The 15,000-nt window shown below is 51.2% G+C and overlaps 1 protein-coding gene across 2 annotated transcripts in view; it reads right to left on the bottom strand.

Moving 5' to 3' along the window:
- Window positions 1–4,442: 4,442 nt before the first annotated feature.
- The window catches only part of B4galt5 (beta-1,4-galactosyltransferase 5), a 48,767-nt gene continuing 38,209 nt past the window's right edge, over window positions 4,443–15,000 (bottom strand). For both annotated transcript variants that reach the window (XM_028769757.1, XM_028769758.1), the window contains exons 3-9: window positions 12,802–12,915; window positions 11,273–11,397; window positions 10,356–10,472; window positions 9,403–9,590; window positions 8,684–8,806; window positions 5,588–5,689; window positions 4,443–5,026 (exon numbers count right to left, since the gene is read on the bottom strand). In XM_028769757.1, the coding sequence (XP_028625590.1) occupies window positions 4,879–5,026; window positions 5,588–5,689; window positions 8,684–8,806; window positions 9,403–9,590; window positions 10,356–10,472; window positions 11,273–11,397; window positions 12,802–12,915 (917 nt within the window). In that variant the 3' untranslated portion in view covers window positions 4,443–4,878. The remainder of the gene's footprint in view (window positions 5,027–5,587; window positions 5,690–8,683; window positions 8,807–9,402; window positions 9,591–10,355; window positions 10,473–11,272; window positions 11,398–12,801; window positions 12,916–15,000) is intronic.

Raw genomic sequence — 15,000 nt, 5'->3', positions numbered from 1 at the left:
CACACACACCCATAAACTCATTTATTGCTTTTAGAATAAATTACTTTTAGGCTAGGCCTGGAAAAGCTTTTAAGAGCCCACAACAAAGAGCAGCTGGGAAAGCCCCTGCTCCGGTTTCGGACTTTCCCCCGGGGCGCTGCTGGGCAACTACTTTCTGACCTCAAAGCAGCCTCCTTGGCTTCCACTTCCCTAAAGCAATCGCCTACTGAGTCATTTCAAGTGTAGTGACTTTCAGGTTGCCACTTAGCGGCAGAGGCTGCAAAACACCCATAATGAAGCACAGGGTTGGCCCCACCCTTGGCCCCACAGGAGACGCAGGTGAAGGTTAAGTGAACCATGGAGATGAGATACACTTCTCCGGAGAAAGGAGGGATGGAGACATCTTCACAGCATGTTCTGCACAAACAGGGCGCCCCAGGCCGCTTTCTTACTGGGGAACATTCCCAGGTGAAGGTCATTCTGCTGGGTGGGGTAGGAATGGAGCCTGTCACAGACTGTCACAGACCATCACACCGGCCAGCAGGATGACTCCCCTCCCACTGGCATGGAGACTGCCCCTGCTGTGCTCAGCTGGCTTCTCCGGGCCAGCACCCCGAGTCTTCCTGCCGCCTTCCTTAGAGCGCAGTACCTGGGTTACTCCACCACTCCATTTTCCACTCTTCAACTCAGTTCACCTTTAGACTGTATTCAATAATTCTTGAAATGCCCAACTTTCCCTGTCCTGTGTCCCCTGAAGCCACAGCTCTTCAGGGGTGCAGGACAGCTCCATGCTTCCTGCTGTCAGCCCCACAGATCCCACCCAGATCCATCTTGTCTTCTGTAACCCCCACTGTATGAGTCCTGTTCTCAGCACCCCTGCACCCCACTCCCCCAAGGAACTGATCCACCATGCCTGGATGGCTTTCCCTGATGCCCTCACCAGATGGTACAACTGCCCACCTGGTGTTTTTGCTCGGTTGTCTCCAGTCCCTTGTACACAGTGGGGAAGCTGGCAGCCCCTATGGACTCCCCATCCTCCAGGCCCGAGGTCCCACCCTAGCCTCTTCCCTCCATCACGCCTCACCACCCTGACATCTTTGCTCCTCACCCTTGCCCGCAGCGGGTGACATCCCTAGAAACTGTGTGAAGTCCCACCGTATACAGCCCTGACTCCATCATTCTTAGTGTGTGCCCAGCCTGTCCCACGGGTCCCACTGAGCTTCGCCTGTGTTCTGTTGCTGTGAGCATTTGGCTTCCCTCACCCAGCTCTCCAGTTCCACCTCAAAAGTCTTCCACCTTGACCAAGTAAGGACCAGCCAGCAGCCTTCCCCAGGACATTCCGTGGACTGAGAGTGGCTTCCTAGCCTCCTCAGAGAGCTTGCTCTGAGGTCTCTTTATTTTGTTGGCAGTGCCTAGATGCAGGGCTGTGTCCCCTATTGTAAAGAGAATACTGGGGGGTAGGGGTGGGGATCGGGGGTGGGTGGGTAGAGAGATAGCTCAGTGGTTAAGAGCACGGACTACTCTTTCGAAGAATCTGGATCAATTCCCACCAACAACATGGTGGCTCATGATCATTTTAACCCAGTTCTAGGTAAGAGCTTTCTTCTGGCTTCTATGGGCCCCAAGCCACAAGCACACAGGTTGGACACAGACGTTCAGGCAAAACATCTGTACCCATGGAAGGAAGGAAGGGAGGGAGGGAGGGGGGGAGGGGGGGAGGGGGGGGGGGAGGGAGGGCAGACAGACAGGGCTGGGGCTCTGTTGAGGAAGAGCTGGCTGACACGCATGAAGGCCTGGATGCTAATCCCAGCACCACACGAACTGGGCTTGGTGGTGCCTATCTACCAGAAGTTCGAGATCATCTTCGAGTATGTATACAGAACAAGCTTGTGGCCAGCCTGGGCTACAGGAGACTGGAAAATAAGTCAAAAATCACACACACTGGGAATGACAAACCTTTGATTTCTAAGTTTGTGGTTACAATGTGAGCGGAATCTGGTAGAAAGCGACCCAGGACTGCCCACCAAGAATCTTCTGGAACCAGATCTACAGAGGAGGGGGAACCTCCCTGAAAGGCAGTTAGACACAGAGACAACCACCAAGGTTTGGTTATTGAATATGTATTTTTTACTGAAAAAATCATTCATAAATTAACATACAAAAATGTACAAACACATGAGTGAACAATGTAATGACAAGGACTATTTCTGTGAAAAGTGTTTTTAAAACATCTTTAGGTTTCAGTGCAAAAATGTACCCCTGCCACCTTTTAAAACAAAGAGCAAGCTCAAAACAGAGACAGTAGTGATGGCAAAAGCTGTGCCAGTGCCTCGTTGGTGGTGGGTACGTCAGTGTGTACGCGTCTCTGCTGCTGTCTTCTGAGGAAGGGAAGCAATGACAGAGTCTCCGTTTCAGCAAATTTAAAGTTTTGCAATTTGCCCCCTTCCCCAAGAAACCCTGTGCGGAGAGGGGCCTTGTACACACAGGGTGGGCAGGCAAGGGCAGGTCAGCTTAAGGGTCACTCATCTGCAGCACTCAGTCATCTCAGCTGCCAAAGTGCAAGGTTACACTCGGTTCTCACGGTCATTTTCTTCAAGCAGTGACCTAACGTGTGGCCCAGTGGTATGGCTCTGTGACATTTCTCACTCGGTACGTGGCTGGGTGACCAATGACTGACGGTACTCACAAGAGCCCACACTAACAACAAACTTGGACATGATTGCAATAGAACAGAAGCGACCCTACTTGAGCAGGAAAAAGACCTTTCTCTTTGTCCCCAAATTTGCATTTTCCTTCTTCAATCAAGTATCAGCCTTTGGCTTAAAACAGTACCCTGGGATTGGTGTGCGAGTGAACGCAGAGCTTCAGCCAGGACACAAGCCATGTGCACTGTGTCTCTCCCTGGAAGTCCTTCCAAAGGACACCATGGCTCTACCACAGTGAAAACATTCCTGGCCTTCAATGTGGATCAGAAGACTGAGGGGAGAGGGCTGGGCCCGGGACTCAGTGGCAGGGCACTTGCCTAGCACGGCGGCCATGGGCCTCATTGCCAGCACTGTGACATTAACAAAGGTAGGCAAAGGGTGGGGACGCGTGGAACCCAATCTTTATTGCTGTGTGTACCGTAAGACAAAGGCAAGTCAACGCAGCAGTGCAGCTCCTTGCCAGTGCAAACAGATGACGAGGCTCACCAGCTCTCAAGGGCAGGCACCTGCTCTCTCATACGAGCGGGAAGCACTCTGCAATGCCATCTGTTCCCCAGATACCACTCTAGTCTACAAAAAGAACAAAAAAACAAGAAAAAAAAACAAGGCCTGGCCAATCACTCCCACAGTCTGTGGGGGATCATCTGTCCTCAGAACCAACTGTGTGATGCAAAACCCCACCCCCACGTATCTACACCCCACCCCCACCCATGTAAACCATGAACATCAAGGGCGCTGAAGGCAAAGAGGCAAAGAACTAGAGGCCAGAGAGAGCGATCCTCACCACACTGTCCCTGCTTTAGGGACAGGGCTGCAGCGGAGGCAGACACAGGAAGGAGCCCTGGCTCAGAAGGAGGTGCCCTTTTCAGTGCACTTAAAGAAACTCCTGTCAGGAAGCAGGGGAGACTGCTGGGCTGCCGGTCAAATCTCTGCTGAGAGCTCACCCCAAGGCCACCTGCTCCCGGCTGAGCCCCTCCCAACCGCTTGCTTCTTAGCACAGCACAGCAGCTTCCCAGAAACTAAAAAGAGAACTGGAGAAATCACTGAAGGCAGCTGGTCATGCAGGCACAGCCCAGAGAAACTGTGGCCAAGTTCCAAAGAAAGAAGAGAGAACAGTCACCCAACAGCCACTCTGTGTGTGAGACGGCGTAGAGAGCTGGAGTGTGCTACACAGCACAGGCTGACCTGGAACTTGCGACATAGCTCACACTGGCCTCCAATCTCCTGGTCTCCAGCCCCTGCCATCCACACTGGAGTGATAAGCCTGAGCCCTGGGCCTCTGCCTCCCCTCCCCCTACACAGCCCGGCTGGCTCGGTAAGAGGGGAGAGCTCTGGGCCCCTAACAGCAGTTCCAGCTTAGCTGCTGAGTCTCCTGGAGGAAGACCCTGGGGCGAGGGGAGGGGACAGGAAAGGAGGGGCAGGGCAGAGAAGAGGGGCTGTAGTGACTTCCTTCTCAGATGACAGGGCCTTGGGAGATGATACTCAAGTGTGTAGGAACTGAGCTGTTTGCCACCCAAGGTGATCTAATACACTCAGCCCTCACTGTGAAGTGGAGCTGGCTATAAAATTAAAAAGGCATTTTACATGGCTTATGTACAACTGCACTTCTTCAAGAAGTGGCCGTCATGTGCCTATCATCCCAAGTCCCTCCCTCCACCCTCAGTCCCCACCCAGAGCAGAAAATTTTTCTTTTTCTAAAAAAAAAAAAAAAAAAAAAAAAAACCAAAAAACAAAAACAAAAAAACAAAACAAAACAAAAAACACCCTAAACTAAGCCAAATGAAAACCAACAAGAACTGCAGAGATGCAGAGCCCGGCGTTCAGGCCATCTGCTTCAGGCCAGGGTGGCTGGCCATGGCGGGCGGCCTCCAGGCTTGGCCATCCACCTATCCAAGGGGCACCAAGCCTGGCCCTGCAATTCTAGAGGCTGCAGCTGAGACAGGACCTGGGTGGGACGGAACGAGCAGCAGGGCGGACACCTTTCCTGCAGAACAGAAGCCAGTGCTGATGATAGGTGTCCTCAAGTCTCCTGTTCCTGCTGGGCCCCACAGCAAAGGCCTTTGTTCGTGGGCTGGGACAGTCTTCTGGAACCCTATGGTCTCTTCTGTCCTCCTGTGTTGAGCCCCAGGATGGCGCATCACAGCCATCCGAGGGAGGGAGCAGTGGGCAGGCGTGTGCGGCTTCTCTACCCATCTCAGTACTCAGTCACCTGAGCCAGCTCGGGTGTCAAGTTGACAGTTATGTTTTTATACAAGGCGTCGTATGTGACATTAGCAGAATAGTTCAGGTTGTTGAGACCGTCCAGTCCTTGCCGCTCCTTTGACTTCCTCAGGAGAGCGTACCTGGGAAGCCGGGGACAGAGAGGGATCAGAGCTGACATCCAGCCTCACAAGTCAAGGGCAGCTGCCTGGGCCAGCCTTACAGTATCTCATCTAATGTCTCTTAGGCCCGAGGAAATGGAGGCTCCAGAGAGAAATCCCACGTTAGACTTGGGACGCCCGAGATTGCAGAGGAGAGCAAATGGTAGTCAGGCTTAGCGCCCTGCCACTCCCTTGTAGAGACCGTCACAGCACAGAGGTTAGCAGAAGGTGACCCCAACTCTGCTTGCAGAGGAGATCCAAGTATCTACATCTCACGAATGGTCACCTAGAAACTCTACCTTGGCCAATCAAAACAGATGCACACCCGTGCCACCCAGCCACACACTGGGGCAAAGGGGCGGTGCAGCCAGTGATCCCAGCTCTGAGAGGGTCAAAGACAGGAGGATGGAGGGCTGGAGGCCAGGCCACGCTACAGAGATACCACCTAAAAAAACGACAACAGCAACAGAACAGGCCTGGCTGAGAAAGGGGAGGAAAGGAAGTGGCTGAAAGCTGCCCTGAGGACCAAGAAACAGCACCAACCTGCCAAGAAACTGGACCTCCCCGCGATGGTGGTGAGGGATGGACTTGTATTTTCCTGTGTCCCCTTCTGGCCGGCTCACAGAATAGCCTGCATTCTGGACTCTGTCCAAAACCAAAGGAACAACAGTGAGACCCTGAGTCGCAGAGATTAGTAGTCAACTTCAAGACCCCCCAGACCTCTCCAGCAACAATGCCCAAAGCACCTTCTCATTCAGCGAACTGATCTAATGGTTATCAACAGTTAACATTTCATGGGTGGGTGGGTATGTGCCTACCTGTGCACGCATGCACATGTATGTGTTTGTGAAAGTCAGAAGACAATCTTGCATGTCATTCTTCAGGCATCATGTGACTTTTCTTTTTGGAGACAAGGTCCCTTACCAGCCTAGAGCCCATCGCACAGGTCAACAGCCAAGGGGATTCGAGGTCTCCACTTCCCAATGCTGGGATTATAGGTGTGTGCTACTGAGACCAGCAACTTTTTTGAGACAGGGTCTCACTATGTAGCTATGATTCCCTATATAGATCTGCCTGACCTGGAACTCACAGAGATCCTCCTGCCTCTGCCTGCCAAGGGCTGGGATTATAGGCATGTGCTACTGCGGTAGTACTGTGACAAATGTACCCCATAGCCTTTAATATTTGAACACTTGATCCCCAGCTGGCAGTACTGTTTGGGGAGGCTTAAAAGATGTGGCCTTGCTGGAAGAAGCCAGTCAGTCACTGAAGAAGCCAGTCATTGGAAGAAGCCAGTCACTAAAAAAGCCAGTCAGTCACTGAAGAAGCCAGTCACTGGAAGAAGCCAGTCAGTCACTAAAAAAGCCAGTCAGTCACTGAAGAAGCCAGTCAGTCACTGAAGAAGCCAGTCAGTCACTGGAAGTGAGCTTTGAGAGTTTACAGGCATTTGCAGTTTGCTCTCTCCGCTTCATGCTTGAGGTTGAAGACGTGTGCTCTTAGCTGTTCCAGCTACATGCCTGCTGCCTCTCTGCCATGAGGGACTCTAATCCTCTGGACCCTAAGCCCAGATACATTCGGTCCTCTGTGCCGCCGCCTTGGTCTTAGTGTTCTATCATAGCCACAGAAGAGTAACTGATACAGCCGCTACTCTCAGTGCCTTTAAAAACAGATCCAAGTCAGTACTTAACAACTGAACTGTCTCCTGGCTTTCTCTCTGTTTTTAAGAGAGTGAGAGGGAGGAGAGAAAGATAGAGAGAGAGTAGTCAGGACTAGTGCATGCTAGGAAAATGTTCCATCCCTGAACTATACCCCAGTAGCTGTCACAATGTGTTTTGACTGTGGACTAGATAGTTAATTAATCTGGAGAGATGCTTGCACATGTGAACACAGGATGGTATACTCCCAGGGAACGCTCAGCAGAAGAATAACTAGCATTTCTGTCTGAGGGGGCTGGGAAGATCTCAGGTGATAAAGTGCCAAGCTTGCAAGACTGAGGACTTGAGTTTGGGTCTCCAGGAAGCCATGTAACCGCTGGCCCAGTGCTGTGTCTATAACCTCAGCACTGGGCGGGAGAGACAGGGACGGGCAGCTCTCCGCATGGAGTTCAGTGCTAGCCTGGCAGAATCAATGAATTCCAGGTTCACTGGAAGGCCCAACACTGCAGGGACACACCCGAGCAGGCCCCAGGCAGTCCACCTCAGCTTGGGGAGGGAGGTTCCACCACTTAGCACACTTAGCCACTTAGCACAGAGAGCCACAGGAAACATGGGGAGGAGTTGTTAGCACGGCCCCAGAGCCTCAACGCATTCCATTCTGACCAACTTCACCTCTAGCATCTTTTCTAAGGACCAGTGCAAGGGAGACGGTCTGCTTAGTCACCGCCCGCACACATGAGGACACTGACCACACCATTGGGAGGCATGTAAGTATCACAGAGTATTCCACACAAGACCCTAGCAGGGACACTCACCCTGAGACTGAGGCGCTGCCACTAGGGGTCTGGGAAACTGACAAAGACATCTGGGGTGACTCACTCACCATGTTTAAAGACAAACTGAAATGGTAATGATGCTGTTTTGGGGTGTTCAGACTGGGGAAATTTATTTTTATTGTTATGGATTTTACAGTAAGCATCCTTCTCTCCCCTGTTCTATGGAACAAGAGTCTTCCTGGGTAGCCTAGGCTAGCTGTGAATTTGAAGAACTCTCCTCCACAGCTTCCTAGGGGCTGAAATTATAGGTCTGAGGAAACGTTATGTATATGACTGTTTTGTCTGCATACATGTACATGCACTGTGTGCATGCCTGGTGCCCTTGGAGGTCAGAAGAAAGCATAGGATCCCTTGGAACTGGAGTTATAACAGACTGTTGTGAGCTGCCATGTGGGTGCTGGGAACTGAACCCAAGTCCTTGGCAAGAGGAGCAAGAGTCTAAGCCACTAAGCCGTCTCTCTGGCCTCAAATTAATGTTTAAAATTTTAATTCTGTGTATGTTTATACATGTGTGTGTGTCGCACACACATGTGACAATAGGTGCCTACAGAGGGGAATGGATCCTCCCTCCGAGCTAGAGTTACACACAGCTGGGAACCAAACCTAGGTGTTCTGGGGAAGCGGTGTGTGCTAGAACTCTGACTGCTGAGTCATTTCTCCAGGCCCCACATTCATTGTATAAAAAAAGGTGTTAAGCTGTTATTTTGTTTATTCTTACATGTCAAAGGGGAAAATGTGGAGTTGCCTTAATGGTGCGTAGTAATTATGTTTTAGTGTGAGTTAGAAGGTTTTCAAATGGTGTTTAATGTTATAGCTGTATAATTTTAAAAACAAACTCCAAATATTCATCTGACTTCCAATATTCAACTCCATCATGAAAGAAAATAAGGCAGCCGCCCCTAGAGCTCAGTCCAGGAAGGCTGTGCAGGTGCTGGCTGCTCACAGGGGACAAAAGCTGGATGGGTATGAGCATGCAAAGGTACAGGGGCAGGAACTACCCTCGGCCTTACACAGACTGCATGCGGAAACGTCATTCTGTGAGCTTTCCAATGTGGCTGCAGGGTGCTAAGTGACACATGTGGGTCCTGCTCCATGAGGAGACTGGGTGGTGCCAGGGTGGGTGGTTCGGGGGTGGGTGGGGTGTGTACCTGTTCCACAGGTCGTCGTCTTCTCCACCCCAGCCCCAGAAGGCATTGGGAAAGCCGTTGATTTTCCGAAACTGGTCAACAGTCAGGCCGCTCACTCCACCAAAAAACTCTGTGTAGGGTAGCCTGAAAAGGACGGCCAGCCAGGTTAGAGATCTAGATCTAGAATTTCCTCATGAAATTGTCTTTGTTTTCCTCCAATGCTGGGGATGGAACTTAGAGGCTCACCCAGCCGAACAAGGGGACTGAGCAGCACCTTAGGCTGCGAATTGGTTCGCGACAACCTCATTGGACAATGAGCACCAGCACGGAACTCACTCAACGTCCAACCAAGGCCACAGTCAGTGTTCAGTTACTCCACCACCACCACCACGGGCTGTCACCACACGACCACTACATACCCCAGTCACAATATACCCCACTTTCCAGTTCACACCACTCCAAACCCCCTGTCACAATATACCCCACTTTTCAGTTCACACCACTTCAAACCCCCAGTCACAATATACCCCACTTAACACTTCACACCCCCAGTCACAATATACCCCACTTAACACTTCACACCACTTCACACACCACAGTCACAATATAGCCCACTTTCCACAGTGAGCAAAATGGTGACAACTGGCCCTACGCCTGCTCACTGCTAAGCTCTGTTCCCAGGACCACACTGCATCAGCTGGCACAGCTTAGACTGGCCTTAGGGAGGAGGAGGCACTCACAGGTACATGTACTTGTCCAGTTTGGTTGCAAAGTGCCTGGGCATCTGTCCACAGCCATAGTAGTTCCGGTCACTCTCAGGTATGTGGTCCACATCATGGAAGATCAAACAGTCCCAATCCAAGTCCTTCATGGCTTCTTGAAAACCAACGTTGAAAAGCATGGCTCGGTTAAAGGGCTGGGTGCCAACCTGAAAGAACAACGTGTTCCTTAAGCAAAAACCTGACTGCCTTCTCCACACACCAAAAGGGCTCCTAGAAGCCACAGGGAAAGACCTGGGGACCATGTCCAGACCATGGAGTCTGGACAGCACTGCTCAGCCATGGTCATCGGGGAGTCGGCTGAATTGGGCCATGTTTCTTCAGAGAGCAGTGCATCAGCATGTGCTGCAGCTGAAGACAGCCACAGAAGACGTAGGGGACCTGAGGATTAAGAATTCTGTGGCAGGTAGAGACTAGTTTACACTAGTTATGGCCTAGTTGAACTGCATATTAACCTTCACTTACCCTGGCCAGTACCATAACTCAAGAGAGGCACAAGGAAGTGATGGTTGGTTTTTGTCAACTTGACACAGCTGAGAGGAAAGTTGGAAGAGGGACTCAGATGAGAAAACAGCTCCTTGAGACTGATCTGTAGGTGGGTCTGAAGAGCACTTTTTTTTTTTTTTCCTTTTCGGTTTTTTGAGACAGGGTTTCTCTGTATAGCCCTGGCTGTCCTGGAGCTCACTCTGTAGAACAGGCTGGCCCTGAACTCAGAAATCTACCTGCCTCTGCCTCCCAAGTGCTGGGATTAAAGGCGTGCGCCACCATTGCCTGGCTGAAGAGCGCTTTCTTGATAAATGACTGATGTGGGAGGGACCAGCTCACAGGGTTATTGACACTGAAGCCAGTCACCTGCACCATTCTAGATTTCAGGCTCAGGAGAAAGAAAGAGAAAGGGTCTGCAGACCACTCACTTGCTCGATCACATAGAAGGCAAACTGCAGCCGCTGGCGCTGAAGCATGGGGAGCAAGTGCCGCAGGAGGACAGGGAGGTGCTCATGGCGGTTCCGGAAAGGGATGAGGATGGCCACCTGCAGTGCATCACAGGAGAGGGAGTCAGTCAGCTGCTGGCTCCAGCTCCCCAGTAAGTTCTCTGAATTGCTACAAAGCTGTGTACCCCTGGATGTGCAACCCTTGGGGAACACTAAGAGACTCCTCTTCTTGCCCTGACATCCTTTAACACTGACCTGTGCAGGCAAGGCTACCCTGGAACTACCTGGATCCTGTCTAGACAGCAGCTCTAGGAGTTATATATACCCATGGTGACCCAGCACAAAAGTCCCTCCAGAGGTGTGCAAATACCAAGTGATCAAAGCTCTGCAAAGCTGCACACAGCTCATTCCGACTGCTTCTGTGGACACCTGCTGCCACCGCACTAAGCTTATCCCTGGCTTGTGTCAAGACCCTTCCCTTCACAGGGCCAGCAACACACAAGCACTTTATCAAACACTTGCTCAGAGAATGACTGTAAGCTGCTGTCTCTCTCGCAATACAGTCATCCTGCAGAGGCCTACGTGTCCCGCTGGAGAGCCTCACTGTGCGCATCCTCTGGTAAGCTGGGAGGCCAGGCAAGAGGATTGCAGATGCACAGTCCACAAACCTGTCAGCTGACCTACTGGCCCTTCCTCCTGCACATAATCCTGCCTGGGAACAAAGGGGTTCAGCGCCCCTAGACAACATCAGGGCGTTGATGTCTCTATGGCTACAGCAATCCTTGGAGGAAAGCATTCTCGAGAACGAGAGGCAGGGTGCAAGATCCCTGATGTCATGGTTCTTGGGCCCTGGCAAGCCCAGACGGGTTTCCAGCACCCGGGTCTGACTCACAGCCCACCTTCCACCGAGGCACACAGTCTGCAGGCTTCCAGTGCCCGCCCAGCTTGATGGCCGGGTCTCTGGAGAAAAGCTCGTGGATGTCGTCCATTCTGACCTCGCTCATGTTTATCTCTATCGGGCCCTCTGCACAGAGAGGGAGGAGAACAGTTAGCACTCTCACCAGCAGCTCGCTCGCCCATCTCTCTGCCCTTTAGTGTGTCACAACCATCTGGCAAGGAAGCATACTGAAGGGACACCACCTTAGAGACCTGCTTCTGCCAAGGTGGAGAAAGAAACAAAGACTTTGAAACTGAGGTGAGGCGACTCTTTCTCCAGACCCCACCCTGCTGCCGGGAGCTCCTACTTCACTTCTCAATCTACGCTGGTCCTTTGGAAAGCTTCCGAAGTGGCTGCTCAATTCATCAGGGAGGAGCAGGAGCAGCACAGCTGGCTTGGCTGCCTGTCTCACCTCCTCCAGTGAGCAGGGACTCTGACTAAACAGTGGCCACACTCAAAGCCCAAAAGCTGACATCATGGCAATCAGTGCTAGGGAAGCCAGGCACAGGGGCTTTAATTCCAGCCCTTAGGAAGCAGAGGCAGGAGGATCGTTGAGAGTTCCAGGCCAGCCTGGTCTACACAGTGAATTCCAAGACAGCCGTGAGCACTACCACTGGGACTAAAGGCGTGGCCGCCATGCATGGCTGTAATTGTTTTTTCTTTTTTAATTTATTTATTTGTTTTATGTAAGCACATTGTTGCTGTCTTCAGACACACCAGAAGAGGGCATCAGATCCCATTACAGATAGTTGTGAGCCACCGTGTGGTTGCTGGGAATTGAACCCAGGACCCCTGCAAGAGCAGTCAGTGCTCCTAACCACTGAGCCATCTCTCCAGCCCTATTTAAAAAAAAAAAGCAAACAGTATTTTGCTAAGAAAATAACTTCTAGGGCTGGAAAGCTGGTTCAGTGGTTAGGAGCACTTGTTGCAAAGGACCCAAGTTCAGTTCCCAGAAGCCTCCCATGTGGAGGCTGACCACCTCAAGCACCAGCACATGGAGTGTACAGTCACATACGAAGGCAGAACACTTGTACACATAAAATAATGAAAATCTAATTAAAATACTAAGGAAAAAGAAAAGAACTTGTAGTAACTATCCAGGCATAAGTGCAGTGGGAGGGAAGTGAGGGTCAGCGCAGTGGGACAGAGCAGAAAACAGAGAGACACAAGAAGGAAGGTGGGGAGAGAGCTCCTCCATCAAACCCCAGAGAACTGAGATGCCAAAGTGACACAGCCAGCGCCCAGATTTGTCCTTAGGACATCTTACAAGGATCATCTCATGGGCCGAACACAGCACCACCAAGCATATGGGGCAGCAGCAGGGTTAGCCAGGAGGAGCTGGGTAATAAGGAATTCCCATAGCCCAACTCCTGGGACAGGGAGCCATTTCACTATCCAAAGAGGCAGGGATGCCCACTGGTCACTCTCTCCCTTCCAGAGTAACAGAAACAAACCTGCCCAGAGCAGAGGAGGCAAGCTGGAGCTACTTACTCATGGAAGGGAGCCTCTCCGGGCAAGGGTGGTTGGCAAAGTAGGTGAAATCTTCAGGAAGAAACGTCGTAGTTGGGGGAAAGGCCTCACTGTGGTTCAAGTCCAGATGGTAATCTAGGGAGGGAGAGAAAGGTAGCTTAGATGGGCACAGGCGTGCTGGTTCCTCCAGCCCCTCAGAAGTGCTCTGCAGCTGGTGGGAGGAGGTGGTTCAGCGCTGGAGCTAAAACTAGCTGGAGCTAAAACTACGAAGCCATCCACAGGAAGGAAACAGAGGGGACAGCCACAATGGTTCCTTCCCCTTAACTGGTACTCAGTTTACATACAGCTGCTGGGACTCAGCACTCCGACCGACTGACTGGAGGACCCGAGCAGCGAACAGAGGCCTTGCTGTCCGGACTCCTTCGCAGCAAAGCACCTCAGACCTGCTTCTGGCGACCTCCTCTAGGGATTCTCTTTAGCTCACCAAGAGCCACAGTGCACTTCCTTTCCACGGCCTCCATGCCTCACAGCTCCCCGTCCTACAGTCTCCTAGTTACCGGCTGTAACTGGACACTAGTTAGTGTTCAGTGTTGACCTGAAGGTGCCGTGAACATGACCTGCTGAGGCGTGCGGAAGGTGGTGCTGGGCTTGGTGGAACCACTCTCATCTTCTGCTACTTTGGTTTACATGGAGTTGCCCCTGGTTCAACATTGTTCCTGCCCTCTTCACTGCCCTCCAGAGCAGGGTGAGCACTCCCTGCTGAGAGAGTGCCCCCGACCCTTACCAGTGTCTCAGAACAGCCATCACCCAAATGCAAGACTCAGCCTCATTTTTGAAAGTTATAGTTTCTTCTTACTCAGTATGGAGCAGTTGCTCAATGGGTGTGTTTGCCTGCATGTGTGTCTGTGCAGCACACAGATGTGTGCCTGCATGTGTGTCTGTGCAGCACACGGGTGTCTGATGTCTGCAGAAGTCACTAGAAAACTGCAGTCACAGGTGGTGGGGACTGAATCTGAGGACCACAGGAGCAGCTGGTGACGTCCTCCACTGCGCCAGCTCTGCAGCCCATCCAGCCCATGGCCTATACCTTTGCACACCAATCTCTACACTCAACAGGAGAGCAGCACTTCTGCCCTGGGAGGGGATGGATGTGGGGCTTTGTGCACAGAGACGAGCATTTCAGGTTAGTACTTCAACAACTGGTATTATTTTAGATGATTAAGAGCTATATTATAGCCGGGTGGTGGTGGCGCACGCCTTTAATCCCAGCGCTTGGGAGGGAGAGGCAGGCGGATTTCTGAGTTCGAGGCCAGCCTGGTCTACAGAGTGAGTTCCAGGACAGTCAGAACTACACAGAGAAACCCTGTCTAGAAAAACCAAAAAAAAAAAAAGAGCTATATTATTTCTCTTTAAAAATAAACGAAGCTAGAGATGGTTTACCAGTTAAGTGTGCTTGACACTCTCCCAAGTTCAGATCCACCTACCTATAGCTTTAGTTTTAGGGGTCTAACACTCTTTTCTGGCCTTTGTGGCCACCTACACACATGTGAGCTCCATAGGTAGGTAGGTAGGTAGGTAGGTAGATAGATAGATAGATAGATAGATAGATAGATAGATAGATAGATAGATAGATAGATAGAAAATAAATCTTGAAAGAAGGAAAAGCTGAGAGCAGTGAGGTGGTTAAGAAGGTAAATGATCTGAGTTTGACTCCTGGGACCCATTTAGTGGGAGGAGAGAGCCAACTTCCATACTCCATGGCATTCGCATACTCTACCCTAGCCCCTCAAAATTAAGGCTGAGTGCTAGGATGACCTTCCCCCACGATGTATGAAGGTGTGTCCCTGTGTTTCAATTGTTAACTGCTAGGCTAAGTCCTGGCAGAGCTAAGTGCAGTCAAGTGCTTGGTCTTGTTCTCTCTATGGGCCACTATCAGCTCTCTGTGTAAAGTCCTGTCCTTCTCACCAGCCCAAAGATGACTCTCTGAGGTTACCACATTAAAAAGCAACTTGCTGGGGCTGGAGAGATGCCTCAGCGGTTAAGAACACTGGCTGTTTTTCCAGAGGTCCGGAGTTAATTCCCAGCAACCACATGGTAGCTGACAGCCATCTGTAATGGGATCTGATGCCTCTGCTGGTGTGTCTGAAGAGAGCAACAGTGTACTCACATACATTAGATAGATAGATAGATAGATAGATAGATAGATAGATAGATAGATAG

The sequence above is a fragment of the Grammomys surdaster genome, unplaced genomic scaffold (genome assembly GCF_004785775.1).
Source record: "Grammomys surdaster isolate TR1022 unplaced genomic scaffold, NIH_TR_1.0 193, whole genome shotgun sequence".
NCBI classification, from domain to species: Eukaryota; Metazoa; Chordata; class Mammalia; order Rodentia; family Muridae; genus Grammomys; species Grammomys surdaster.
The sequence above is the reverse complement of the archived record's forward strand: the minus strand, read 5'-3'. Positions and strand labels throughout refer to the sequence as shown.